The sequence below is a fragment of the Pistacia vera genome, unplaced genomic scaffold (assembly GCF_008641045.1).
Source record: "Pistacia vera cultivar Batoury unplaced genomic scaffold, PisVer_v2 Contig421, whole genome shotgun sequence".
In the NCBI taxonomy this organism is placed as follows: Eukaryota; Viridiplantae; Streptophyta; class Magnoliopsida; order Sapindales; family Anacardiaceae; genus Pistacia; species Pistacia vera.
In genome coordinates, this window is record NW_022196248.1 from 1205469 (window position 1) to 1233444 (window position 27976).

At 36.9% G+C, this 27976-nt stretch overlaps 6 protein-coding genes across 9 annotated transcripts; all 6 read left to right on the forward strand.

Moving 5' to 3' along the window:
- The first annotated feature begins 1019 nt into the window (after positions 1-1019).
- On the forward strand, positions 1020-27943 carry LOC116142892. 3 transcript variants are annotated; one of them, XM_031428305.1, is made up of 4 exons: positions 1020-1220; positions 1803-1927; positions 26644-26760; positions 27112-27943. In XM_031428305.1, the coding sequence occupies exons 1-4, from the start codon at positions 1133-1135 to the stop codon at positions 27694-27696; spliced, it is 915 nt and encodes a 304-aa protein (XP_031284165.1). In that variant the 5' UTR covers positions 1020-1132; the 3' UTR covers positions 27697-27943. The 3 variants fall into 3 exon arrangements, with proteins under 3 accessions (XP_031284165.1, XP_031284162.1, XP_031284163.1); XM_031428302.1 differs by having other exon boundaries at positions 1797-1927; positions 27112-27940; XM_031428303.1 differs by lacking the exons at positions 1020-1220; positions 1803-1927 and adding an exon at positions 25895-26557 and having other exon boundaries at positions 27112-27942.
- LOC116142894 lies at positions 2400-3289 on the forward strand. Its single transcript, XM_031428307.1, has one exon. It carries the CDS (start codon positions 2470-2472, stop codon positions 3058-3060), a length of 591 nt encoding a protein of 196 aa, XP_031284167.1. The 5' UTR covers positions 2400-2469; the 3' UTR covers positions 3061-3289.
- Positions 8345-9178, forward strand: LOC116142893 (thaumatin-like protein 1b). Its single transcript, XM_031428306.1, has one exon. It carries the CDS (start codon positions 8390-8392, stop codon positions 9122-9124), a length of 735 nt encoding a protein of 244 aa, XP_031284166.1. The 5' UTR covers positions 8345-8389; the 3' UTR covers positions 9125-9178.
- LOC116142895 (5'-adenylylsulfate reductase 1, chloroplastic-like) lies at positions 10939-13345 on the forward strand. The gene is given in 5 exon segments (XM_031428308.1): positions 10939-11112; positions 11210-11359; positions 11449-11581; positions 11900-12695; positions 12784-13345. Coding segments are annotated over 5 exon segments (1392 nt in total). The 5' UTR covers positions 10939-11030; the 3' UTR covers positions 13015-13345.
- LOC116142891 (5'-adenylylsulfate reductase 1, chloroplastic-like) lies at positions 14714-16894 on the forward strand. The gene is given in 4 exon segments (XM_031428301.1): positions 14714-14908; positions 14998-15130; positions 15449-16244; positions 16333-16894. Coding segments are annotated over 4 exon segments (1338 nt in total). The 5' UTR covers positions 14714-14730; the 3' UTR covers positions 16564-16894.
- LOC116142889 (glucan endo-1,3-beta-glucosidase 1) lies at positions 20991-24152 on the forward strand. Of its 2 annotated transcripts, none has more exons than XM_031428300.1 (4): positions 20991-21360; positions 21448-22725; positions 23497-23535; positions 23731-23870. In XM_031428300.1, exons 1-4 carry the CDS (start codon positions 21303-21305, stop codon positions 23739-23741), a joined length of 1386 nt encoding a protein of 461 aa, XP_031284160.1. In that variant the 5' UTR covers positions 20991-21302; the 3' UTR covers positions 23742-23870. The 2 variants fall into 2 exon arrangements, with proteins under 2 accessions (XP_031284160.1, XP_031284159.1); XM_031428299.1 differs by having other exon boundaries at positions 20992-21360; positions 23508-23535; positions 23731-24152.
- Positions 27944-27976: the final 33 nt, after the last annotated feature.

Sequence of the window (27976 nt, forward strand, 5' to 3'; positions counted from 1 at the left end):
GCAAATACACAATTGAAGCCCAAACTCTTGGGTAACTTCACATGGATCACAGTCAGCAAAAGACCCAAACATAAATCATGCCAATACGAATAACCTAATAAACATAAACATAAAAAGTTGGCAGTATAAACTATAAAGAAAAGTGTAAGTTAGAGAAATGGGTATTTTGAAATAAATTATGATAAATTTATAAATTAATTACTTAAAAATGGAGGCTTAAATAAAATCACTGATATAGAAAAGCTTTTATTTGATGTGTTTTTTATTTGCTTAGAACTAGACCCAACTCTTTAAGTCAATTTTCATCATGGTCGAAATCGAGTCCAGTATCTGGTAAATCGAACTCGACTCGAGCGTTATAATACCGAGTTCGAGTTCGAGCTTGAGAAATTAAGTTTGAACTCAAACTCGGTACTTGAAATTAAAATTCGAGTTCGTGCAATTAAGTTTTTTTTAGTTTATTCGAGTTTTAATTGAGTTCGAATTTGAACTATTACTTTTACAACTTTTAAATTACATATGACCCCTATTACTTTAAAAAATTATCAACTTAACCATCAAGCTTGAAAATACTCACGAACGTTTCGAGTTGAATTCTACTGTGATTGAACTCAACTTGAATAACTACTCGAACTCAACTCAACTAATGCTGAGTTGAGTTCGAGCCAACATCGAGCCGCGAGCGGCTCTGCTCAATTTTTGCCCCTACGATTAGGGATGTACTGATCTTTAATTGAACTTTGGAAGACCATTTTGAACTTCCAAATGTACTACATTGAATATATATATAACAACTCAGGTCAGAGAAGTGTAGGACTAAGAACAAAATGCATAGATTGGTTATCTGATAATTGTATGGATGGAAGTCTTCGTCAAACCCATTAACCCAATATTTATCTGATAATGGCACGTTGTACCCATGCATGGTAATTGGTATTTCTCAATCTCCCTTCTTCTAAAAGTTGTTTCTCCCTTCTTCTAAAAGTTGTTTGTTTTATTTGATTGCTGATCTTCCTTCTTCTAAAAGTCGATTCTCCCTTCTTCTAAAAGTTGTTTGTTTTATTTAACCCCTGATCTTCTTTCCTCTCTCACAAATCACAAAACACAAAACAGAAACACTAATTTTGAAAATATGGCTATGGCTGCTGCTGCTACTTCTTCTTCTAAAGTTATCTCTGGATCAGGCTTTCCTCTCTCAAGTTCGTCAAGTGAAATCAAAGGTAAAATTATGTTCGTTTCTGTTTTTGTTCTTTTTTGTTGGAGTTGTTTTTTGGAAACAGAAATGGAGAGTTTTGTTTTGTAGTTTGATAGTGTTTGTTTAGTGTTTACCTTTATGCACTTGGGTTTAATCGATTTCTTGTTTCCGAGTATGTGTATATTAGGAGAATTTAGCAAGTAAAGATAGTAGTTTGGCGTTTCATTTTTTTTTTTTTCTTCAATGGAGTTTGACTGAAGGATGTGATCTTGTGTGCTGTCTCCTATTTTTGAAAAGAAAGAGAACCGATCATCACCCTGACTGTTTCAGTTAATGGGTAAGATGAACATTACTTTACTAAAACATCATGCTGCAACTGGCAATTGCAAGAATTGCCAGAAGGTTTGTGTTTCCATGTGAGGTATGAGGAAGCATTTTAAAGAAACGAATTAGTGGCTTTTAGCAATTTTGATTCCAAATATTCTAGTTTTCTGTTTGTCATGGTACTGATGAATGATACAATATGATATGCTTTTTATGGTTTGTTATTATTATACATGTATAAAGTTCTTTATATTTTTGGCTGAGGACTCTAATTCAGGGGCAGTTATGAGGTCATTGAAGATTTTGAGTTATAATGTTTGGTTCCGAGAAGACCTGGAGATGTATAAGAGGATGAACGCAATTGGTGATCTAATTCAACTGCATTCTCCAGATCTCATTTGTTTTCAGGTTATTGGCATTTTATCTTCCTTATTTGTCAATGAACATAATCTATTGTTTAGCTTCTTACAAGTGGTATGAAAATTGGTCTGTAGGAGGTTACTCCTAATATATATGACATACTTCGCCAATCCAGCTGGTGGAAGGTATATCAATGCTCGGTTTCAATTGAGATGGCGACGTCAAGGCCATACTTTTGCTTGCAAGTAAGCTTTTGTTCATTATCTTGGTACTGCACATAAGGTCCTCAATTAGACATATTTAAGAAATGAATCACACGTTTTTTATCAACGTTGACAGTATGACAGTTGCTTGCATATTGAAGTTATTATAACTACGTTGTGGACATTGATATATGTCCATGAACTGTTTTGGCAACAGGCATGCACGTTATATTTTTTATATGATCTAGCTTTAAGTACCTCCGATGAGAGTTCTTATTTGTATTGTATGTTTCTATAATTTGAATGAAGGCTTTGCTGAGTTGGAAATAATTTGATCTTTTGAGGGACTGAGATCTATTTTTGATACTCAACTGGTTAGTATATGATATGCAGTTAAGCAAATTGCAAGTGAAAGCCTTCAGCTGTAAACCCTTCAGGAATTCAATTATGGGGAGAGAACTTTGCATTGCTGAGGTTAAAGTTCAAGACGAGAAGTCTTTGGTTGTTGCCACTAGCCATCTCGAGAGTCCCTGCCCGCGCCCTCCTACGTGGGATCAGATGTTTAGCAAAGAACGTGTGGAACAGGCAAGGGAGGCTATCAACCTTCTGGAGAAGAATCAAAACGTGATCTTTTGTGGTGATATGAACTGGGATGACAAGCTGGATGGTCGATTTCCTTTCCCTGAGGGATGGGTTGATGCCTGGACAGAGTTAAGGCCGGGGGAGAATGGGTGGACGTATGATACTAAGTCCAACCAGATGTTGACTGGTAATCACCCATTGCAGAAGCGGCTAGATCGATTTATTTGCAATTTGCGTGATTTTAAGATTAGTAGAATTGACATGATTGGAATGGAGGCAATACCAGGTCTCTCATATTGCAAAGAGAAGAAAGTGAAGAGAGAGATAAGGAAGTTGGAGCTTCCTGTTTTGCCTAGTGATCATTATGGCTTGCTTTTGACAATCACTAGTCAGTAATGTTGGTTATGATAATGGTTGAATGGAAGACTGATGAAGTAGTGGTCATTTTCTGGGCAGTGTTTGTATGCATATATGATATGCAATTTCGTAAATGATGTGCAACATGTTATGTTTCATATTTTGGTGAAGTTTTGTGGATGATGAAGGCAATGTTTAGATATGAAATGCTAAGAGTACTTGTTATCATGAAGATCAATTTTATGGATTTTCCAGAAGCCTTGTTCTATCATCACTCCATCAATAGTTTTCATATTACATAAATAATCAATTTCTTATTATTTTATGAAAGTAAAAATAAATTGAATTAAAAGTATTCGGGATTTATCGGATTATAGCCTGGAATTATTTATATATGAAAGAAACATATAATGAGTATCAAATTCTTTAAATGCAATCCTACTTTTTACATCCGCTTATAGAACATTCTTTAATAGACTCTCTTTATCTAAGTCCATTATATGGAAGAAATTTGAATTTTCATTTTACATTTTCAAAAAATATTTTTGAATTGTAGAAGCATCTTCAACACCAAATTGTAGCCTCGTAACTTTTTCAATGTAGTTTTCATAATATTTTTGTAAGAAAGACAAATTTTTGGGATCCCCTGTTTCTACTAGGAAGGAATTAAAATTTTTATTTGGTCTACTCCCAACCCTATCGTTTACTTTTAACTTACAATTTTATTAGTCTATTGGTCTTGAAAAATCTAGTTTTGCTAGGACTACTGAGTTCATGGTTATAATCATGGACAACTGAACATATTTGCCAAATTTCATCAGAACATAAAGCTGCACCAATCCGAGCATTACAATCAGTTTTGGTCACTTGATGCATTTTAAAGACATTTCTGGAGATACATGTCGACTTCTCACTATAAACCCAAGAGAGGGTCGCGTATTTGAACTTTCCATCATCTCTTTTACTTGAAGATCTTATAATAGCTTCAAAACCCATTTTATTGTCATAGCTTCTATAGTATTCGAAAAGTCGATCAAATGAATCAAAAATTCATTCCAGGCTTAAGCTCCCATTCCTCTTATGCATTTCTTGTATATTTTATTTCTTCCTAATTAGATATTATAATAGTCAGATTTAGAATATAATAATAGGTAAGGGCATCTCCAACCCAACACCATTGTATTTATTTTGGTGTAAAAATACCAAAATGGCGTGAAAGATGGCCTCCAACCTAACCCAAAACATTAAGATCCTTAACCTTGTTGTTGAGCTCTTTTTTGCATAATTTTTTATTGCTCATTTTAAAAAAAACTTACGTAGGCTTGGATTGGTTATGAAATTCAAAACCTTGACTAAATAAATACTTAATTTTATTAAATTAGTACAATTTTCAAAGTAATAATTATTTAATAAAAATATTATTCTTAATATTTAATTAATATATACAAAATAATGAGTGAAATAAATTAATTGTTGATTATTACATAGAAAGAAAAAGAAAGAAAATATTCTAAGGAATATTTTTTTTTTGGTGTAATATTTAGTGCAATTGGTTGGAAATACAATAGTATTTTATATAAAAAAATCACACTAATTTGGTGTGAAACTTGCACCATTGCACTAATTTAGTGTTTGTAGTTAGAGATTGTCTAACAAAAAGGTAGAAATAATACCATAATTTTTTTTATTATATCGGCTCTGCTCCAAAAGGGTTTGTTGCTCCTCAAATAGGATTTAAGATAAAGCCATATGTTGCTTGTCAAAAGCTGCTCTTGTATGGTTATTATGAAACACATATTTTCTCTTTGCATTATCCCCATGATGAAACAGAGACTTATGAAACCTACACAAATTACATTGTCATTGTTCAATTACAAATAACAAGTTGAAATCTTATACCAACAGAAATCATAGACAAAGAAATGAAAAAGGTAAAAGCACTCACCCCCGTGACTGCTCTCTTTTTGGATTTCTTACATAAATTTTCCATGAACCATTTTTCCAATTGGTATTTGAAGCTTTACCCTGACCATTTCTAATAGAATTCCCTTGCAACAATTAGAAATGACATAAGTTAATTAACAGTCACTGCACCTCAACTAACAATGTGTGCACAAAAACGATTCCAAAAATCTGCACCTCAATTAACAATAGCGAAGAGCCACGGTAGAGGTAATGGCGGAATTTTGGAGAATCCACTCGGTCACTCTGTTTACTTATCTCTTTTGGTTCCTCTGTCAGATTTTAGAAGCTTTCAAACGATAGGGCTGGACGCTCTACGATTTCGGTGGTTAGGGTTAGGGTTTGGTTTGTCGGTAAGGAGAAGGCAGCGATAGAGAAGAGCGGTGGAGATGGAGAAGAGCTGACTGGAGAACAGAGCGATAGAGAAGAGCTAACAGGAGAATAGAGCGATGGAGTGGAGCTGATAAGAGAACAGAGTGATGGAGAAGAAAATTGAAAATTTTGAATTTTGAAATAATAAAGTAAATAAAGAAAAGAAGAAGAATAAATAGAAAATTAGAATAAAATAAATAATTTTTCAATGATGACGTGGCAATTAAATGGAAGGAAGATGAATCCATTTTGCAGTTATTGGGAGTCACCCAGTGGAAGGAAAATGGAATTGGCCGCAGCTTAGGCCCAAGGCCTAATGACATTCCTCCACATTTGAACCAAGTAATCTGTATGCCAAGACAAAAATAACATGTAGAATCTATTATTTATTAACTTAAATTATTGATACAAATTAGATCTATAATAATTCAATGGTTTAATAATTAATGAGGTGGCAATAAAAATAACAAAACCACTTCAAACTTAAAATTCTTCGAGAGCGATGGAGTGGAGCTAACAAGAGAACGGAACGAAATTTAAAATTCTTAGAAGAAAATTTTGAATTTTGAATTTTGAAATAATAAAGTAAATAAAGAAACAAAGAAGAAGGACTAGAAAATTAGAATAAAATAATTAATTTTTTATTGATGACGTGGCAACTAATGTGGAATTGTCATTGCCACGTCACTTTGTACAACCCTCTTTGCATTTGTATTTGTAAGACTAGTATTATTATTCTATCAGACTCCGTTTAGTTCATTATTGGGTAGTTTTTAGAATAATCTTTTGAAAAAAGTTAAATTGGGTGGGTATTACGATATAGAATTTTGAAAATTAATATAAATACCCCATATGTTTATTTATTTACTAAACACCTCAATAATAAAATATTCAAAATTAACAAAAATACACGTAATCCACTCATAAATACAGACAGCCGGCCACCACCACTGGAGGGTGGTCAGAGTTGCCGTATCGATGTATGATCGGCTCATCTTGTCGGTCGTGCACCGATATGACATTTTCAGGTCAGATCTACGGCTAGATCTGGCCATTGACAGTCAAATCTGGTCGCATTTGGTCGTCAACGACGGCCAAAGATACAGCGGTTGTTGACGATTATCTACAGCCAAAGATCTGACTTTTTCCGACCAGATCCAACGTGGATATGGCCGAAAAAGGCTAGATCGATGCACTACCGACCAGATTCAGTCGGTAGTGCGCCATTACACCAGTTCTGGCCAGCTTCTGACAGTGGTGCCCAAAATTTGGTAAATTTGGGTTGCTGGGATGTTTTTATTAATTTTTAAAAAAAAAATTGGGGTTGTTTAGTTAAATTAACAAATTTAGTGAGTTTAAAGGAAATTGAATAATTTAGAGTTATATTTTGAAAATAAGTGAACCAAAGTTAACTTTATGGGGAAAATATGTGAACCAAACGAAACTTCAATCTTTCAAAAAACTTTTTTCTTCTTAACCTTGATAAGATCTAAATAGTTTTTTTTTTCCCTAGCAAGACCTTACTCAAACCTAGATTGCAAGCCAAAGTTATAACTTCACTAAAAGCTAACGCCTGCGCTACAAGGGGTGTTGTAGCAAAAAAAAAAAAATTGATGCTTGCCCAATTAACAACATACCCTTGTAGAAAAGCTTTTATTTCATATGTTTTTTATTCGCTTAGACCTAAAGCCAACTCTTTTGAGTCCACTTTTGTCGGGGTCAACTAGGGATATAAAAAAAAACCTCCCAAATTGTCATCTTTAATTGAACATTGGAAGACCATTTTGAACTCTCAAATGTTGTACATTGAATATAATATAACAAGTTGAACATGGTAAGATTATTTAATAAATGTGAAAGTACTATTAACGAATATATTTACCAAAAAAGAGAGCAAAAATATAATGAAATAGAAAAAGTGGGCGGCTACGGAGAAACATAGGGAAACCATAAAATAATAATGATAATGACCTTGAAAAGGGGTTACTTTTGGTCATAACTGGCAACACACCTTACTTGAATATGGACACAATTGGTTATTTGGTTCATATAATGGTTGAACCGTGGTCCCTTGTCCACTGACCTGCCTTTTAAAGAACGTTTAAAACTTTAAATTATTCGCTTAATACATCCCTTTTGAGCTCGAAAGGTCATAATCAAATTGTTAATTATATTGGATTAATTGTAACCACACCCACCTACCCACCTTCCTGCAATGATTCCCTCCCACTTTTATAGACTGAAGATTCTATCTGTCACTTGTAATTTTATTGGTCGCTTTTTCTTAATCTTTTTTTTTTTCAAATCAAGGTGTTTGGGTAGTTTACATATGGTCCGTTAATTCTCAAGAGAGACTAGCATATAGGAATAGGTGCGAGGCAGGACGGGGAGGGTCGAGACCTTAAGCCCCGAACTTAAACTCGTCTCCTACACCCACCCTCGCATCCAACCTGCCCTCGGGTCAGGTTGGGCTTGATGGGGATGCCCGCAGACGTCCTACGGAGGATGGGAGAAACCCGCTCCTGAACTGGTATGATGCAGCTGTGGCCCAAACTCAATTGAATCAGGTGAGGGGCCATCCTCACACTCGCCCCGCACCTGGAAACGGAGCCAATGGGGGTGGTCAAACTCCCATCACTATAGTAGCATAGCAATTCACCGCCGGTCCTCCACGACCACCCACTTACATTTTGGGACCTTAGAGGATTTGAACTTGAGACGATGTATTTTAACCACACATCCCAACATTCATCCTATTGCTGCAAAGGTGGTTTTTTCTCTATCTTTATCCATTCTTCTAAGCTTAGTAATGATTATTTAAGTACATAGAAAACAGTAACCCACTTAAAAATCGGACACAAATTTTCTAAACTTAAAGAGTTAAGACTTGAAATCTCTATATTGGATTGAACGGAATGAATCAGTTGTTCATCAATGGTTGTTATCAAGTCAGTTTTATTGACAGTTTTACCAGCCTTTGATTATTTAAATCCTGTACAACTGCTCAAGAGTCAAGACATAACTCAAAGGTTCAATGTCTAGTAATGTTTTTCCTTCCATCTTGTTCCTTCTCTTGCTGCTCGTCTCAGCTGCACAATCTGACGTAGTTATAAATACTTTGAACCTTTGCACATTCAAAATATGGCTGGCCTCCAGTCCATCTGGTGCCGATTTCGAAAGTGAGAGTTCACCAGGCAGCACAGATATAATCATCCTCCCTGATACATGGAAGGGCAGCATTTGGGCGCGCACCAAATGCTCGACCAATGCCTCCAATTACTTCTCCTGCGAGACCGGAGACTGCGGCTCTGGCAAAGACTATTGCCGCGATCCACCACCCACTTATCCGGTCACCTTACTCAACTTAGACCTCAACAAAAAAACCGTACTCTCCTACGAGGTGAGCCTGAACCACGGCTTCAATATTCCGATTCGGTTTGAACCATTGGACGGGACTTTATTCGGCGGGGACAGAAAATGTCCTGTTGTCGATTGCATTGCAGACATTAGCAATGTCTGCCCTTCTTTCTTGGTGGCGAAAAATCAAAACGGGGCGTATGTCGGGTGTTACAGCGCCTGTGATGCGTTGAAGGATCCTAAATATTGCTGCACCGGTAAATTTACCGGCCCGGATTGCCAGCCGAATGAATATTCAAAGACATTTAAAGATTTGTGCAATTTGGCTCACACTTACCCGGGAGATAATGACCCTCCGACGTATAAATGTAGCGAGGGTACTAGCTTCAATATAACTTTTTGTGCATTCTAATAATTTTACCTGCAAATATAAAACGCTGTCCGGGACGTAGCCGGAAAATCAATTGACAGGGGCGACGACATCGAACACAGGATTATGAAATTAAATTTACATTAATATAATTTAACGATGAGATATTTCATCTACTTTTGTTCCGCTTGTCTTTATTATTATTATTTTTTTTTATTGAAGTGTCCGGGTCAGTTGAAAAACATTTTATCTAAGTTAATTTACACGTTTCTCAATTAATCTTTAAGGCCCTGAAATTAATAATTGGGTAAACCTCTAAGGGTTTTATTCAACCATTCGAGCACCCAATAGTGATGGACTCTAACACTAGAGTCTTTATAATTATTTTTTTTATTAATTTTTAAATTAGTATTAAAAATCAAATATTGAAGTTTCTTTAAACTAACAAATAAATAAATAAACTATATTTTATTAACAAAATTAATAAATAAATTTTAAAAAGGAATAGTAGATGTGTATAAGAGTTATTTTAATTTTCTAAAAGTAAAAAAATTAAAAAATTATTCTAATGCTAGAGTTGATTGAACTCTATCAATTCAAATACGAAAGTGACTTTTCCTAGCTGCTAGGGTAAAGAGGGTAAAAATTAAAAGAAAATTGGATAAAAAATCTTATTTACTAAGCTAATTAGAAAGATGTCAGATTTCAATTTGATTTTTTTTTAAATAATTATTTTTGAAATTTAATTGAAGAGAAATACTAGCATTCGTTTGAAGTGTGACAAGAATAGAGTATATTTTATTGGTTTCTTTCTTACTTAAAATCCAAATCTCAAACGCTTAAATAAAAAGGTGTACACAAAATAAGAGACTCTTTAGCTTGTCCTTTTAAGTAGGGGTGAGTGGGTTCGGTATCCTGCCCAATCTCTTGGAATCGGACTCGACCTGGACCAGACGGTTCCTAGCATTTAGGAATCGAAATCGGACTCAGTCGATTCCAGTTCCTAAATGTTTGGAATTGGAACCTTTACTGCAAGTTTCGATTCCTGGCTTAGGTACTTGACATTGTTCACACAAAATTACAAATACACCATTTCTGTTAACAAAATGACAAATATGTCTTATAAAAATTACAAATACACCCTTAAATGTTTACAAAATACAAAAGTTACAAATACAACTCAAGTATCCGTTGGTTCCACCTCGAGTATTCAGACCTCGATTCTAGTTTCAATTCTCAGGTTTGGTTCCTAAAGTGATGGAATTAGACTCAGACCTGCACAATTATGGTTTCACTAATTTTACAACCGAAATCGACACCCCAAATACCTGTCGGTTTCAATTCTATCATAAAAAATTGCTCACCACTACTTTTAAGGCATACGACTTACGACTTATGTGTCCATAATTATAGGTGGACAATAATTATTTGGGACTAAGAAACAAAAATTATTATGCGAAAAGAATATTCTATAAACTAAATCCAAGGCCACAGAAAGAAATAAAATAAATTGACAATCAAAATTTAAACTCCATCACAAAATACTTGGTATGATGAATGGACGACCATGATCAATCAATCAACATGACAAGGATATTCACACGGTGGACCCACAGGCATCAAAATTGACCCCAGCGTTTTTCTTGGCCACGGCTCTCCTCACCTGAAGAGCTGTTTGTTGCGCGCACACGCACAGAGCCTGGTGACGAAAGCGATGAGGAATAGATTTATCTCCATCCAATCATATACATACACGTCATCAAACCCACGGTCTTGGCAACTGACCATAATCACGTCCAGGTTCAATGAACCTGGTTCGACGCTTCTCATCAAGCCATTATTTAACTCCTGATCTTCCTCTCTCACAAAGCGTATACACCAATTTCAATTTCAATTTCTCTAAGCAAAACCACAAAACACATAACAGAAACAGTAATTGTTGAAAAATATGGCTTTGGCTGTTTCTTCTTCTTCTAAAGTTATCTCTGGATCAGGCTTTCCTCTCTCAAGTTCGTCAAGTGAAATCAAAGGTAAAATTTCGTTCGTATCTGTTTTTGTTATTTTCTGTTGGAGGTCTTTTTTTGGAAAAACTGAAATGGATGGTTGTTTTTGTTTGTGTTTGTTCAGTTTCACAAATCGGTTTGTTCCGGCTACTTGACCGTCCACACGTGGCAAACACGACTCTATCCCAACGGCGGAGTTTTGTGAAGCCGGTGAATGCAGAGCCGAAATGGATTGATTCAACTGTGCCGCTTGCAGCGACCGTGGTGGCTGCCGGTGAGTGAAATATTTAATTAATTGTCGGTGAAGTTGGAAAAATGATGTGAATGAGTGAGTTGATTGTTGAATTGTGTTGACTTTTGTAGAAGTTGAAGAGAAAGCCGAGGTAGTGGAGGAGGACTTTGAACAATTGGCTAAGGAGCTTCAAGATGCTTCGCCTCTTGAGATTATGGACAAAGCTCTTGAGTAATTCGGAAATGACATAGCTATTGCTTTCAGGTAATTTTTTTTTCTAAAATTTTGTTTAAATTATTAATTTTTAGTCTTTGGAAAAGAAGAGTATGCGATTAGGGTTGAATAACTTGATTAAGTTGGTGTTTTGGATTGCATTAGCTAGCAGTAATCAATAATTTTTAGAAGTCGTTAATTTTCAAGCTAATAATTTAATAAATATTTTGAAAATATAATTATTATAAGATGATTATACGTGATTACAAAAATATCCTCATAAATTTAATTGGTACTTTTAAATTGTTTAATGATTTAATAATAAAAAGCTTTTGTATTAATGATAAATTTCTTTCTCTGACGTTGCAGTGGTGCTGAAGATGTTGCTTTGATTGAGTATGCACATTTAACTGGTAGACCATTCAGGGTGTTTAGTCTTGATACTGGGAGGTTGAACCCAGAAACTTATAAATTCTTTGACACAGTTGAGAAACATTATGGCATCCGGATCGAGTACATGTTTCCTGATGCTGTTGAAGTTCAGGGATTAGTGAGGAGCAAGGGGCTCTTTTCTTTTTACGAGGATGGGCACCAAGAGTGCTGCCGTGTGAGGAAGGTAAGGCCCCTCAGGAGGGCTCTTAAGGGTTTGCGTGCCTGGATCACTGGCCAAAGGAAAGATCAGTCACCCGGTACTAGGTCTGAGGTTCCTGTTGTCCAGGTGGATCCAGTTTTTGAGGGACTGGAGGGTGGTGTTGGCAGCTTGGTGAAGTGGAACCCTGTGGCTAATGTTAAGGGTAATGACATTTGGAACTTCCTTCGTGCAATGGAAGTGCCTGTGAATTCATTGCACTCACAAGGGTACATCTCAATTGGGTGCGAGCCTTGCACTAGGCCTGTCCTTCCAGGGCAACATGAAAGGGAAGGAAGGTGGTGGTGGGAGGATGCGAAGGCTAAGGAGTGTGGCCTCCACAAGGGGAATCTGAAAGGGGATAATGCAGCACAAGTGAATGGAAATGAAAATGGAGCTTCTGCAGTTAATGACATTTTCAATTCCCAGAATTTGGTGAATTTGACTAGGACCGGTGTGGAGAATTTAGCAAGAATGGTTAACAGACAAGAGCCATGGATTGTTGTGCTCTATGCCCCATGGTGCCAATTTTGCCAGGTAATTAGTGTTGCGGACTATTGAGAATTCATATAACAATGTTGATTTGGTGTTCATCTCTAACTGATTTTTGTGTTGATTTGAACAGGCAATGGAAGGATCATACCTTGAGTTGGCTGACAAGTTGGCCGGAAGTGGTGTGAAAGTTGGAAAGTTCAGAGCAGATGGTGATCAGAAGGAATATGCTAAGCAAGAATTGCAACTCGGAAGCTTCCCAACAATACTGTTTTTCCCAAAACACGCTTCAAAGCCAATTAAGTACACATCTGAAAAGAGGGACGTTGATTCATTGATGGCTTTTGTCAATGCCCTTAGGTGATGGAAACCAAACAGCATTTGCAGAACACATCTCTATCAGCAAATGGAAGCATTGAGGCCTAAGGTTCTCATTCACTTTTATACTTTCTTTCCGATGATAAGAAGTTGGGGGAATGCAATACAGCTGGTCGGAAAACATGAGTCGTGGTGAAACTGAACTTCACCATGTAAGTTCAATCTTCTCTTTTCCGGCAGTGGCACCCAAAGCACTTAAATGTGCTCTTGGCGGTTTTGTGTATTGTCGATGTAGTGTTCATTTCTTTTCTTGTTTCAAGTCTGTTAAGAGATCATCTGTGGTGGAAATGAGTAGTACAGTAATTTGAAGTTTCAAAGATTTTGGGCAAATTTCAGAACTCTGCTGCTTTATTGAGTAACTGGAGTTCTAATTTCAGAATTCCCCTGCACTTTCTTCTTCGTATTTTTATCCATCCATGGCCAATTGGCCGTGTTCTTTCTGTCCGTAACACGCGAGGTCTATTATGCATGGATTGTCCAATAATCAACTTATTAAAATGACTTACACTTTTCTCAATACCAATATGATCTCCACATTGATCATATTTTGTTTGGTAAAGGTTTGTTGAGAGATGTCTAATGGAATACATACATTTGAGACAAATAGGATATGAATAAATAAAATTACACGATTTTTATGTGGTCACTAATCAATATCAGGAATTGAACTGTGTTCCTTAGCCCCACGAACGTATGATTTGTTTAACGTCTTCAATCTTATTTTATTCCGCTAAGAAAAGCGGTTGTTTTAATATTGTTCAAAATTCAATCTTATTTTATTTGATTTAAAATATTTAATAATTTTTTTTTTAATAAAAAATTATAAATTAACTAAAAACACCTAAATCCATCCAAGTGACAGTCGCCAGCCACTATCAGTTGTTGACGTCAGAACAACACATGATCGATCAAATCTGGTCGATCGTGTATTGATCTGTCTATTTTTAGTTAGATCTATTATGAAGTTGGTAGAAAATGATCAGATCTATGACCAAAAATCTAGTCGAGATATGATTGTTTGATTGTCAACGATGACCAAGATATGATTGTTGTCAATGACCAGATCTTTAGTCGTAGATTTGATCGGAAACGATCAGATCAACATACAACCTGCCATATTCAACCGGTCGTGTGTTATTCCGACGATTTTTGGCCACTGTTCAACGGTGGTGGCCGACAATCACTTAGGTGAATATAAGTGTTTTTGTCAATTTATAAACTTTTATTGTTTGAGAGGGGGTGTTTAGTTAAATTAACAAATATTAGGATTTAAAATATTCTAAATATTTCTAAAAATTTAAAAAAAAAACGTACCAAACATATTCTTAGTATCCAACCCTATTGGATTGAATCTTATCCTATAACATTAAAAAGAATATTATTCAAAAAAAGTGTACCAAAAGAGCCTTTTAAGGATTTATCCAACGAAATTGTCCCATTATTCTTCAGGAAATTCGAAATGCCTCCAAGAAAAAAGCCTTCAAATATCATAAATGGTGATTTGATATATAGTATATACTATACGTTTGATCAGAAAATTGAGCTGACCTGATGATCTCTATGACTCTATCCAACTAAATGGATTCCGTCGGTTGATATCACTGCAAGAAAACTCTCACCTTAGAAAAGGGGCTGCTGGACTTTGGAATAAGATTTTGGGTCATCTTCTGTTGGAGGTCTTTTTTTGGAAAAACTGAAATGGATGGTTGTTTTTGTTTGTGTTTGTTCAGTTTCACAAATCGGTTTGTTCCGGCTACTTGACCGTCCACACGTGGCAAACACGACTCTATCCCAACGGCGGAGTTTTGTGAAGCCGGTGAATGCAGAGCCGAAATGGATTGATTCAACTGTGCCGCTTGCAGCGACCGTGGTGGCTGCCGGTGAGTGAAATATTTAATTAATTGTCGGTGAAGTTGGAAAAATGATGTGAATGAGTGAGTTGATTGTTGAATTGTGTTGACTTTTGTAGAAGTTGAAGAGAAAGCCGAGGTAGTGGAGGAGGACTTTGAACAATTGGCTAAGGAGCTTCAAGATGCTTCGCCTCTTGAGATTATGGACAAAGCTCTTGAGTAATTCGGAAATGACATAGCTATTGCTTTCAGGTAATTTTTTTTTCTAAAATTTTGTTTAAATTATTAATTTTTAGTCTTTGGAAAAGAAGAGTATGCGATTAGGGTTGAATAACTTGATTAAGTTGGTGTTTTGGATTGCATTAGCTAGCAGTAATCAATAATTTTTAGAAGTCGTTAATTTTCAAGCTAATAATTTAATAAATATTTTGAAAATATAATTATTATAAGATGATTATACGTGATTACAAAAATGTCCTCATAAATTTAATTGGTACTTTTAAATTGTTTAACGATTTAATAATAAAAAGCTTTTGTATTAATGATAAATTTCTTTCTCTGACGTTGCAGTGGCGCTGAAGATGTTGCTTTGATTGAGTATGCACATTTAACTGGTAGACCATTCAGGGTGTTTAGTCTTGATACTGGGAGGTTGAACCCAGAAACTTATAAATTCTTTGACACAGTTGAGAAACATTATGGCATCCGGATCGAGTACATGTTTCCTGATGCTGTTGAAGTTCAGGGATTAGTGAGGAGCAAGGGGCTCTTTTCTTTTTACGAGGATGGGCACCAAGAGTGCTGCCGTGTGAGGAAGGTAAGGCCCCTCAGGAGGGCTCTTAAGGGTTTGCGTGCCTGGATCACTGGCCAAAGGAAAGATCAGTCACCCGGTACTAGGTCTGAGGTTCCTGTTGTCCAGGTGGATCCAGTTTTTGAGGGACTGGAGGGTGGTGTTGGCAGCTTGGTGAAGTGGAACCCTGTGGCTAATGTTAAGGGTAATGACATTTGGAACTTCCTTCGTGCAATGGAAGTGCCTGTGAATTCATTGCACTCACAAGGGTACATCTCAATTGGGTGCGAGCCTTGCACTAGGCCTGTCCTTCCAGGGCAACATGAAAGGGAAGGAAGGTGGTGGTGGGAGGATGCCAAGGCTAAGGAGTGTGGCCTCCACAAGGGGAATCTGAAAGGGGATAATGCAGCACAAGTGAATGGAAATGAAAATGGAGCTTCTGCAGTTAATGACATTTTCAATTCCCAGAATTTGGTGAATTTGACTAGGACCGGTGTGGAGAATTTAGCAAGAATGGTTAACAGACAAGAGCCATGGATTGTTGTGCTCTATGCCCCATGGTGCCAATTTTGCCAGGTAATTAGTGTTGCGGACTATTGAGAATTCATATAACAATGTTGATTTGGTGTTCATCTCTAACTGATTTTTGTGTTGATTTGAACAGGCAATGGAAGGATCATACCTTGAGTTGGCTGACAAGTTGGCCGGAAGTGGTGTGAAAGTTGGAAAGTTCAGAGCAGATGGTGATCAGAAGGAATATGCTAAGCAAGAATTGCAACTCGGAAGCTTCCCAACAATACTGTTTTTCCCAAAACACGCTTCAAAGCCAATTAAGTACACATCTGAAAAGAGGGACGTTGATTCATTGATGGCTTTTGTCAATGCCCTTAGGTGATGGAAACCAAACAGCATTTGCAGAACACATCTCTATCAGCAAATGGAAGCATTGAGGCCTAAGGTTCTCATTCACTTTTATACTTTCTTTCCGATGATAAGAAGTTGGGGGAATGCAATACAGCTGGTCGGAAAACATGAGTCGTGGTGAAACTGAACTTCACCATGTAAGTTCAATCTTCTCTTTTCCGGCAGTGGCACCCAAAGCACTTAAATGTGCTCTTGGCGGTTTTGTGTATTGTCGATGTAGTGTTCATTTCTTTTCTTGTTTCAAGTCTGTTAAGAGATCATCTGTGGTGGAAATGAGTAGTACAGTAATTTGAAGTTTCAAAGATTTTGGGCAAATTTCAGAACTCTGCTGCTTCATAGAGTAACTGGAGTTCTAATTTCAGAATTCCCCTGCACTTTCTTCTTCGTATTTTTATCCATCCATGGCCAATTGGCCGTGTTCTTTCTCTCCGTAACACGCGAGGTCTATTATGCATGGATTGTCCAATAATCAACTTATTAAAATGACTTACACTTTTCTCAATACCAATATGATCTCCACATTGATCACATTTTGTTTGGCAAAGGTTTGTTGAGACATTGCGAAACAGAAAGCATACATTTGAGACAAATAGGATATGAATAAATAAAACTACACGATTTTTATGTGGTCACCATTCAATATCAGGAATTGAACTGTGTTCTTGAACCCCACGAACGTATGATTTGTTTAACGTCTTCAATCTTATTTTATTCTATTATCTTATCTTAAAGAATGAAAATCGTGCATCGATCTATCTGTTTATGGTGGATCTGGCAGAAAACGATCAGATCTACGACGAAAGATCTAGTCGAGATATGATTGTCGTTTGACTGTCAACGATGGTCAGGATATAGCTGTCGTCAATGACCAGATCTTTGGTTATAGATTTAACCAAAAAATGTCAGATCGACGTATAATCAGCCACATCCAACCGATCATAATGTCATTCCGACGACTTTTGTCCACTGTTCAACGGTGGTGGTCGACAATCACTTGGGTGGACAAGAGTGTTTTTGTTAATTTATAAACTTTTATTGTTTGGATGGGGGGTGTTTAGCTTCATTAACAAATATTAGGGGTTATAAAGTAATCTAAATATTTTCTAAAAACCTATCAAACATATTCGTAGAATCCAATTATATTTGATTAAATCTTATCATATAATATTAAAAAGAGAATATTATTCAAAAAAAAAAAGTGTACCAGGAGCCTTTAAGGATTTTCCCAACGAAATTGTCCCATTATTCTTCAGGAAATTCGAAACGCCTCCATGAAAAAGGCCTTCAAATATCATAAATGGTGATTTGATATATAGTATATACCATACGTTTGATCAGAAAATTGAGCTGACCTGATGATCTCTATGACTCTATCCAACTAAATGGATTCCGTCGGTTGATATCACTGTTCCGTTCGCTGATGTCACTGAAAGAAAATTCTCACTTAGAAAAGGGGCTGCTGGACTTGGAATAAGATTTTGGGTCATTGGGCCTTATCTCTTTATTCCAACACTGCTCAGCATATCTTCGTTTGGAATAAGATTTGATTATCCCATCAATTTTCCCCTAAATTGTTAACCACATCCAGCTCCAATACCCAAATCTAAATCCTGCTAACCAATCTTGGGTGATTGGATGTGTCAATAGTGACTCTTAGATGCAATGTTCTGAAAATCGGACCGGACAATGACCCGTTAAAGGGTTCGGCCTTATCTCTTTATTCCAACACTGCTCAGCATATCTTCGTTTGGAATAAGATTTGATTATCCCATCAATTTCTCCCCTAAATTTGTTAACCACATCCAGCTTCCAATACCCAAATCTTAAATCCTGCTAACCACTCTTGGGTGATTGGATGTGTCAATAGTGACTCTTAGATGCAATGTTCTGAAAATCGGACCGGACAATGACCCGTTAAAGGGTTCGATTTCCGGTTTGACCGGTTGGATCGATCGATTGGACGGTAATTTATAAAAATTTTTTAGTCCTTGAAGGTTTGAAATTCATCAAAAACACCCCTATAATACTCTCTCAAGGTTTGAAATCTATCTAAAACACCCCTATCATGCGAAGATTCTGGTGAGTGGTGGCGGCAGCGACGATCGACGGCCAATCGAAGCTGGAATCTTGGGGCTTTTGATGTGTAGGTGCCGGCGACTCTGATAGTGGTGCCAAGGAGTTCCATCGGCGTCGAAAATCGCTGGAATCAACAAAAGAAGTCTGACGGTCGCGTGAAGTTTAGGTGGACAGAGAGCGACGATGGCTGGACGACGGCAACTGAAAATGGCAGGGTTTTATAGTGGAGATGCCGTCAAGTCTAATGGCGGTGATTTCTCCCTCAATCGGTGCCGGAATCTGGCGGGATTGAACTGCGATTGGACCGCGATTCGATACTATTCCGGCGGTCTAACCATGGTCAAATCCGGTTTAAATGTAATTAACGGTTTTTGAAGTATTCCGGACCGAAAATGCCGCCAGTCACCAGTCAAACCGGTCCGACCGGACGGTCCGGTCCAGTTTTCAGAACCTTGCTTAGATGTATTACTCAAGAGTTCAGGGATTAGACGAAATGCATGTAAACTGACTTGAACACAACTGAAGATTAATCGAAATACGTACAAACTTACCCGAACATAATCGATAAAAAACAAAAAAAAGCCCCTATCTGAAAACCTCAAATATTATAAAAAAATCATATAATGGTGTGCCCTCGATGTTATTTTCTTGTTTATGGTGTGACAGAACACAAGCACAAGAATTGAAGGAATAAAATCACCTAGGATTCCTATTTTTCAATTTCTAGGAATATTTTTTTTCCCCTTTCCTTTGTCAAACACTTATGCCTTTCGACAGCCCACCCAAAAAAAAAAAAGGAACTTATGACTCTTATCAATAACATTCAACATAAACAACCATTAATAATCTTTCTTCACAGAAAAACAAATAACAAATAGTACAGCATTCAGAAGCAGCTCTTTGTTCATTTATTTATTCATTAATTGAGGTGAGCATATTTGTGCCTTGAATATACTACAGTTGAGCAACCCACTGGTTGTTGAACAGAATTTATTTTAATAGATTCTGTCCATCTATGATATGTATTCTCAGCCCCAAGTCCCCCACCCCCCACCACCTACCTTTCTTTCAATTTTGTTTTGTTTACTAAAAGTAGAGGTTTCATACAAATTATAGATTCCCTCTATGATCCTTTTTTTTTTTTTTCTCCTTTTTTTCTTTTGACATGGACCTTCAATCCCATCATCACCATGCTTTCACTAAGCCTAAAGCCACTCATCTCATTACAAAATTAGAAACCAAAAGGGAACTTAAAAGCTAATGAATTTGTGTAAAGCTTTTTACCGTTTATGTTATCGGGAAATTTTTTTTTTTTTCAACACGTTCAAACAAATCGATAATAAATAGTAGAGAATTCATGTGTTAACTAATCTTACGTCAACTCATAAATTACAATAGAGTAATACTATACTTACAAACATTTCTTATTAACTTGCTTTCACAAACGCGACGTGTCAGTTCATAATTTGTCAACTTTCATGGATCCTGTTTGCCTAACAACGAGTCTCGTCTGACCAAGCCGATTGTGAACTGCCACATGAGGTTAGTGAGAGATGTTTGTGAGAAATATTTATTAGTATATTTCCGATAAGAGGAAATGGACTACTTTCCTCAACGTATTTGGCTTTAATTACTGTCAAATTTTTACTACCTCTACTTTCACTGTTTCACAGTACGGTTAAATGCATCTAAAAACTGGTGACCCACATGTGAAGCAGTAGTGTTTGTCTCGTGACTCACTGCATCTGCTGCTTATGGTATCGGGGCTACTCTAATCTACTGTCACTCAGCCCAGTCTGTTCTGTCTTTTTGTTTGATTGTAATATAAACACCATTGCTACAGTGATATCGGCTTCTTTCAGCTGGCAGTGTCATTTCACTTCACTATACAGTATACACCATTAAAATGCCCACATTCTTGTAAAGCCAAGTGACATATGTTGAACACTATTATTATTATTGAAAGCAACATAAATGTGTGAGCTCCTGCTGATGGTGCTGGACTGCTGGGTTAACGTCTCTTTCTGCACTGCAATCTGGAAACGCCAGCCTGGAATTCAAGAACCATCTTGACTTACTCATCATCAAAAAGTCCAGAATTTGCCATTTATTTAAGGTTACCATTTTTAACTTTAGATAAAGTTACAGTCTTGCCTCCACCACACATTAACTTAACCCTTTGTAATTTTATAGGTGGGTTAGTTCAAACTTCAAAGTACAGAGTACAGACTTTTACAAGTCACCAACCTGGCAACTGTCAAACAATGAAGTGAAGAATTAGTATTAATTATTAATATTTTCAAAAAAATTAAAGAAATAAATAAAAGGGTGAGGGTACTTTTGAACTGTTGTCGGTGCTCAAGGTCAAATTAGTGAATGAATATGGCTGAGCAAATAAATTGAAATGTAGTTACAACGCATCTTTTGGGAAGCAAGAATCCAGTTAACCCCAAAAACACGATTTCTTTTGATCAACCAGTTATCTCTTTTAGGTCAATAGCCAAACACAAACCAAACCCACCAAAAAAAACATTACTAAATTCTCTGAAAAGGATATTTTGCTAAAGATAATGCAAGGATCTAGAGCTGAACCAGAGGCTGAAGATAGAGAACTGCAGCTCATCCTTGGCTTCAATGGCAAATTCTAAACTAACCCTTTTCATCTTCGTCTACTTTACTGTAATCTACACAGGTAAAAATGCGGGCTTTACTCATCCTTATATGTTAAAAATGTGAACTTTTGTTCTTTCTAATGTGTTTCTTCACTGAATTTTTGCAGCTAAAGCAGCAGACCCAGATAGTGAACCATTTGTTGGTGTTAACATTGGCACAGATGTCTCGAATCTACTCTCACCAGCTGACTTGGTTTCATTTTTGCAAGGGCAGAAGATTACACACATAAGGCTTTATGGTGCAGACCTTGACATTCTCAAAGCTCTGGCCAAAACCAAGATCCGGGTGATTATTAGTGTACCAAACAATCAGCTTCTTGCAATTGGAACCTCGAATTCTACTGCAGCGTCGTGGGTTGGAAGAAATGTTGTGGCTTTTTACCCTGAAACACTCATTACAGCCATTGCAGTAGGTGATGAGGTCTTAACAACTGTACCCTCTTCAGCTCCAATTTTACTTCCAGCAATTGAGAGTCTTTATAGTGCATTAGTGACTGCAAATTTGCATACAAAGATTAAGATTTCGACTCCTCATGCAGCATCTATAATTCTTGATCCATTTCCTCCTTCACAGGCTTTTTTTAACCAGAGTTTGAGTTCAGTAATGTTGCCTTTGCTTCAGTTTTTGTCAAGAACTCAGTCGCCATTAATGATGAATCTTTATCCTTATTATGTGTTTATGCAAAACAAAGGTGTTGTGCCTCTTGATAATTCGTTGTTTAAGCCGTTGACACCATCGAAGGAGATGGTTGACCCTAATACTTTGCTGCATTATACGAATGTGCTTGATGCAATGATTGATTCTGCGTATTTTTCGATGAAGAACTTGAATATTACAGATGTTGAGGTTCTTGTCACAGAGAGTGGGTGGCCTTCAAAGGGGGATTCCAAGGAGCCTTATGCTACTATCGACACTGCAGATACGTATAATTCAAATTTGATTAAGCATGTTTTAGACCGAAGTGGAACGCCTTTTCACCCGGAAGTCACTTCTAATGTGTATATCTACGAGTTGTTCAATGAGGACTTAAGGTCACCACCGGTATCAGAAGCAAATTGGGGGCTATTTTATGCAAATTCGACACCAGTTTATTTGCTTCATGTATCGGGAATTGGGACATTTTTGGCTAATGATACAACGAATGAGACTTATTGTATTGCAATGGATAGTGTTGATTCAAAGACGTTGCAGGCGGCATTGGATTGGGCATGCGGTCCTGGGAGGGCAAATTGTAGTGAGATTCAACCAGGGGAGAATTGCTATCAGCCTAATAATGTGAAGAACCATGCTTCGTATGCCTTTGATAGCTATTACCATAAAGAAGGGAAGTCTCCTGGGTCTTGTGACTTCAAGGGTGTGGCCATGATCACCACAACTGACCCAAGTAAGTGCTACTACACTAATACATGATGGTTTTATCTCCAAGAAGATATTGGGTATTAATTTTGCTTTGGATATTAAAATAATTAAAGACATGATTATAGTGGTTTTTCTACCTATAATTTGTAGTTAGTTATATCTGCTAAGTTCTTATATTGTGTTATTTTGGCTGCAAATTTTTGGTAATATGATCCTAATTCAATGCTTGGTATGACTAAGCTCAGAAAGGAGTACAGGCTGAAAGTAAAAAGTGCTAGTTTTGTTAGCTTAATTATTCTTCTTTTACAACTAGTAAGTGTCTTAAGCACCAAGTAGTCCAGAAAAGTAAAGCGCTATGGAAGCACATTCCAATCACAATCTTCAGGAGATACTTAGGGGGCCAAAGCTGACTCCCAAAGAAGAAGAGTATGTGATTCCCTCCTGACAGAAGCACATGGGTTGTTTAGTTGATTGGTTGAAATAGGTCTTAAATGGCGCTATTTGGTTGAATTAGGGAATCACCATTTACATTTGGACCCCGGTTCTTGTGTAAGCTCCCCTTGTGCATTACAATGTCAGTGAAACTATGGCCAGGCTAAGATTTTACCCTTGAATATAACTTGTTCTCTTGCATGCAGAATATATTCTTGCAAACAACTTTGCACTATTTGATTTTGTCCTGTATGCACTGGAAATAGGACTGGAGCCAAATTGGAGTCTGGCATTTTGTTCTTATTTTTATGCTAACATACAACCATGCCCATACATTTCTGATATATGTCTTCTGTTTGTGGGGCATATTTGCAGGTCATGGGAGCTGTATATTTCCGGGAAGGTGAGAATTACTGGCTTTCTTGGTACTCTATATTTTCATTTGTATATCAGATATTGTTGCTACTTTGTGGTGCTCAACTTAACATTCTCTTCTCTCTAGATTTTTGGCATTAGAAAACAACTTGGCGAATCTCCTTTACAATGTATATCTTAATCAAGACATCCCTAACATAGTTTATTTTATTTTGATTTTCAGTAAGAAGGTAACCAATAAGACAAAAGCGGTTTTAAACTCAACCCAAATAAGTGGTGCAGCAGATAGATTAAGATTCATCACCCTCAGCAGCAATCAAATAAGTGCAAATGCTGTAGCTTTCTCTATTTTGTTATTGATTTCTTTTATATGTAGTCCATGGTGGGTGTAACAGTGTAAAGTAATTCTTTCTTTGAGATGTATCAATAATTTTGTGCTGGATTCTTTGATGATCTAAGCTGCTTGGAGGGACTGCTTATATTATGGATGCTTCATGTAAGAGTGCTGTGTGATAGTTATTCTAGATAGGCTAGCTGATTACTGTAATTAACATATTTTTGATAAGCAGAATAGCATTTCATGTGGTATATTCTATATTCTATGACAATCACATACTTGAGTCATGGTGTAATAAAGGGAATGCTTCTGATTCTGATCCCCTCTCATTGCAGGATCATTGTATCACTTTTTAAAGGTCTTACATTTAGGCAATGGTTCCTTCAATATTTCTGCTAGCAAATAATGTACACATATAAACTAGTTTATTTGTTTAATTCTTATTATATTTATAGAATGCAGAGGTGCATCAATCATAGAATACGAGCAATTGCTTTGGAGGATCCAAGCTCTTGATTCTTGGTATAAATTTGTTGTACCACTGGTCCATTTCATTTGACTATGAGAAAATTATCAAGTATCCATTGATTAAGAACCCGGCCCGACCAGTTTAACCGGTTAGATCGGGACTGAGCCTTCATCGGCAAAGGCAGAAAACTGACCCTTAAAATTACAAACACCCCTTGCTCTTTCCACTTGCCATTTCTCACATTCCAGCACTTACTCTCTCATTTCGGCAGATTCTGGTGCCTAAAATCACCCTCAAACCCTCCATTGGCCTCACTAGCATCTCCCCACCAAAAACCCCAACACCCTCGACCTTGATTGCTCGTCGATCGTCGTCAGCCACTCTTAGGGTTTTGCGATTTTACCCATTTCTAGTCGTTCCCGACATCTAAAATCACCCCTGATCCCTCCATTTGCCTCATTGGCATCTCTCCACCAAAATCTCAATCATCTCGAAGTCCGATTGGTTGTCGATCGTTACTTGCTTGCACTTTGAGGAGTATTTTTGCTAGATTTTAATCTTAAAGAGACTGATGATATTTATTAGGAGTGTGTTTATTAGATTTTAAACTTATGGGATGAACGGGAAACCACTGATCAAACCAGTTAGACTGGTCAAACCGTGACCCCACGGTCCTCTGGCCAGGTTGTCACACGGGCCGGGTGCTTAATGATTGCAAGTATCTACCCAAATGACCTTAAAACAAAGCAATGGCCAACCAAACCCAAAACCTAAAACCCATTGGGTCCCATTAGCCCCACCTGTACATTCTTAGTGGGCCATAGCTTTTAAAGTCTTTATACTTTACACTGCATCCAGTACAACATTGGACTCCACAAGCGGCAAGCAAAGAGTTTCCCCTAGTTTCAACTTTTAAATGTCACTCTGCTTATCCTTCTTCCAAACAAAAAGACCAACTTGTTTCAAAATAAACCCTAAACAATCCCTAATCTCTTTATCTCCTTCAAAGACAACATCTTTCACGCCAATGTCTTCATGGTCATGCAAGAAATGCACGTTCCTCAATTCTCCATCACAAAAACGAACTTGTCAAATGTGCCTCACCCCATCTTCGCCTTCAAAGATTCCATCTTTATCTCCTTTTTCTTCGTCAGTTCCCACTTGGGCATGTAAAGCCTGCACTTTTTTGAATCCCTACAATAACACAAACTGTCAACTTTGTAACACTAGGGCTCCCGTTTCAAGTTTTGATGACTTGAATGTTATTGATGTTGACGCTGACTTGGATTCCTCTGTTGGGTCTGTTTTCTTGCCCTTACAGTTGAAGCCTTATAGTAATAAGAGGAAGATTAGGGACCAGGATCAGGATTCAGATTGTGGTTCTTTTGATTCACGTGTTAAGGCTTTGAATAAGGGGTTGAATGTAAATGGTGAGTTTTGATTGTTTGCTGTTGAATTATTGATTGTCTTTATTTATGGGTTTTTGTTATTGTATTGGTTAATTATGTTTTTGTTATTGGATGTAGATACAATTTGACCAGTCCATTTTTCTGAAAAGAAATTATGTTGAAGTTTTGTTTCTAGTTTGATAGTGTTTCTTTAGTGTTTACCTTATTATAGGCACTTGCGTTTAATCGATTTACTTATTTTGAGGCAAATATTTTCTATGTGTTTTTTAGGAGAATTTAGCAAGTAAAGGTAGTAGTTTGGCGTTTCATTTTTTTGTCTTTCAATGGAGTTTGGCTGAAGGATGTGATCTTGTGTGCTGTCTCCTATTTTTGAAAAGAAAGAGAACCGATCATCACCCTGACTGTTTCAGTTAATGGGTAAGATGAGCATTCCTTTACTAAAACATCATGCTGCAACTGGCAATTGCAAGAATTGCCAGAAGTTACGTGTTTCCATGTGAGGTATGAGAAAGCATTTTAAAGAAATTAATTAGTAGCTTTTAGCAATTTTGATTCCAAATGTTCTAGTTTTCTTTATGTCATGGTACTGATGAATGATACAGAATGATATGCATTTATGGTTTGTTATTATACACGTATAAAGTTCTTTATGTTTGTGGCAGAGGACACTAACTCAGGGGTAAGCACAGAGAACACTAATTCAGGGGCAGTTATGAGGTCATTGAAGATTTTGAGTTATAACGTTTGGTTCCGAGAAGACCTGGAGATGCATAAGAGGATGAAAGCAATTGGTGATATAATTCAACTGCATTCTCCAGATCTCATTTGTTTTCAGGTTATTGGCATTATATCTCCCTTATTTGTCAATGAACATAATCTATTGTTTAGCTTCTTAGAAGTGGTCTGCAAATTGTTCTGTAGGAGGTTACTCATGATATATATGAGGTACTTCGCCAATCCAGCTGGTGGAAGGTATATCAATGCTCAGTTTCAAATGAGATGGTAGAGTCAAGCTCGAGGCCATACTTTTGCTTGCAGGTAAGCTTTTGTTCATTATCTTGGTACTGCACATAAGGTCCTCAATTTGACATATTTAAGAAATGAATCACATGTTTTTGATCAACATTGACAGTATGTCGTTTGCTAGCATATAGAAGATATTATAACTACATTGTGAATATTGATATATTTCCATGAACTGTTTTGGCTACAGGCATGCACATTATTCTTTTCATATGATCTAGCTTTAAGTACTTCTGATGAGAGTTCTTTTTTGTATTGTATGTTTCTATAATTTGAATTAAGGCTTTGCTGAGTAGGAAATAATTTGATCTTTTGAGGGACTCAGATCTATTTTTGATACTCAACTGGTTGCTATATGACATGCAGTTAAGCAAATTGCAAGTGAAAGCCTTCAGCTGTAAACCCTTCAGGAATTCAATTATGGGGAGAGAACTTTGCATTGCTGAGGTTAAAGTTCTAGACGAGAAGTCTTTGGTTGTTGCCACTAGCCATCTTGAGAGTCCCTGCCCGGGCCCTCCTATGTGGGATCAGATGTTTAGCAAAGAACGTGTGGAACAGGCAAGGGAGGCTATCAACCTTCTGGAGAAGAATCAAAATGTGATCTTTTGTGGTGATATGAACTGGGATGACAAGTTGGATGGTCGATTTCCTTTCCCTGAGGGATGGGTTGATGCCTGGACAGAGTTAAGGCCAGGGGAGAATGGGTGGACGTATGATACTAAGTCCAACCAGATGTTGTCTGGTAATCGTACATTGCAGAAGCGGCTAGACCGATTTATTTGCAATTTGCGTGATTTTAAGATTAGTAGAATTGATATGATTGGGACGGAGGCAATACCATGTCTATCATATTGCAAAGAGAAGAAAGTGAAGAAAGAGATAAAGAAGTTGGAGCTTCCTGTTTTGCCTAGTGATCATTATGGCTTGCTTTTAACAATCAGTAGTCAGTAATGTTGGTAATGATAATGGTTGAATGAAAGAGTGATGAAGTAATGATCATTTTTTGGGCATTGTTTGTATGCATATATGATACGCACTTTTGTATAGGTGAAAAACGAAATGATGTAACAGCGTTTTTGCAGCGTATTATCCTTCAATGAAATGATGAAACAGATTTTGCGGCATGTTATGTTTCATATTTCGGTGAAGTTTTGTGGATGATGAGGGCAATGTTTAGATATGAAATGCTAAGAGTACTTGTTATCATGATTTTATGGATTTTCCAGAATCC

Bases quoted from the DNA above. Each gene is read 5' to 3' on its own strand.
- LOC116142892 (XM_031428302.1), top strand. From the start codon at position 1,133: ATGGCTATGGCTGCTGCTGCTACTTCTTCTTCTAAAGTTATCTCTGGA. The intron at 1,221-1,796 runs GTAAAATTATGT...ACTCTAATTCAG, and splicing joins TTCGTCAAGTGAAATCAAAG to GGGCAGTTATGAGGTCATTG. The intron at 1,928-26,643 runs GTTATTGGCATT...ATTGTTCTGTAG, and splicing joins CAGATCTCATTTGTTTTCAG to GAGGTTACTCATGATATATA.
- LOC116142894 (XM_031428307.1), top strand. From the start codon at position 2,470: ATGCAGTTAAGCAAATTGCAAGTGAAAGCCTTCAGCTGTAAACCCTTC.
- LOC116142893 (XM_031428306.1), top strand. From the start codon at position 8,390: ATGTCTAGTAATGTTTTTCCTTCCATCTTGTTCCTTCTCTTGCTGCTC.
- LOC116142889 (XM_031428299.1), top strand. From the start codon at position 21,303: ATGGCAAATTCTAAACTAACCCTTTTCATCTTCGTCTACTTTACTGTA. The intron at 22,726-23,507 runs GTAAGTGCTACT...GCATATTTGCAG, and splicing joins GATCACCACAACTGACCCAA to GTCATGGGAGCTGTATATTT. The intron at 23,536-23,730 runs GTGAGAATTACT...TTTGATTTTCAG, and splicing joins AGCTGTATATTTCCGGGAAG to TAAGAAGGTAACCAATAAGA.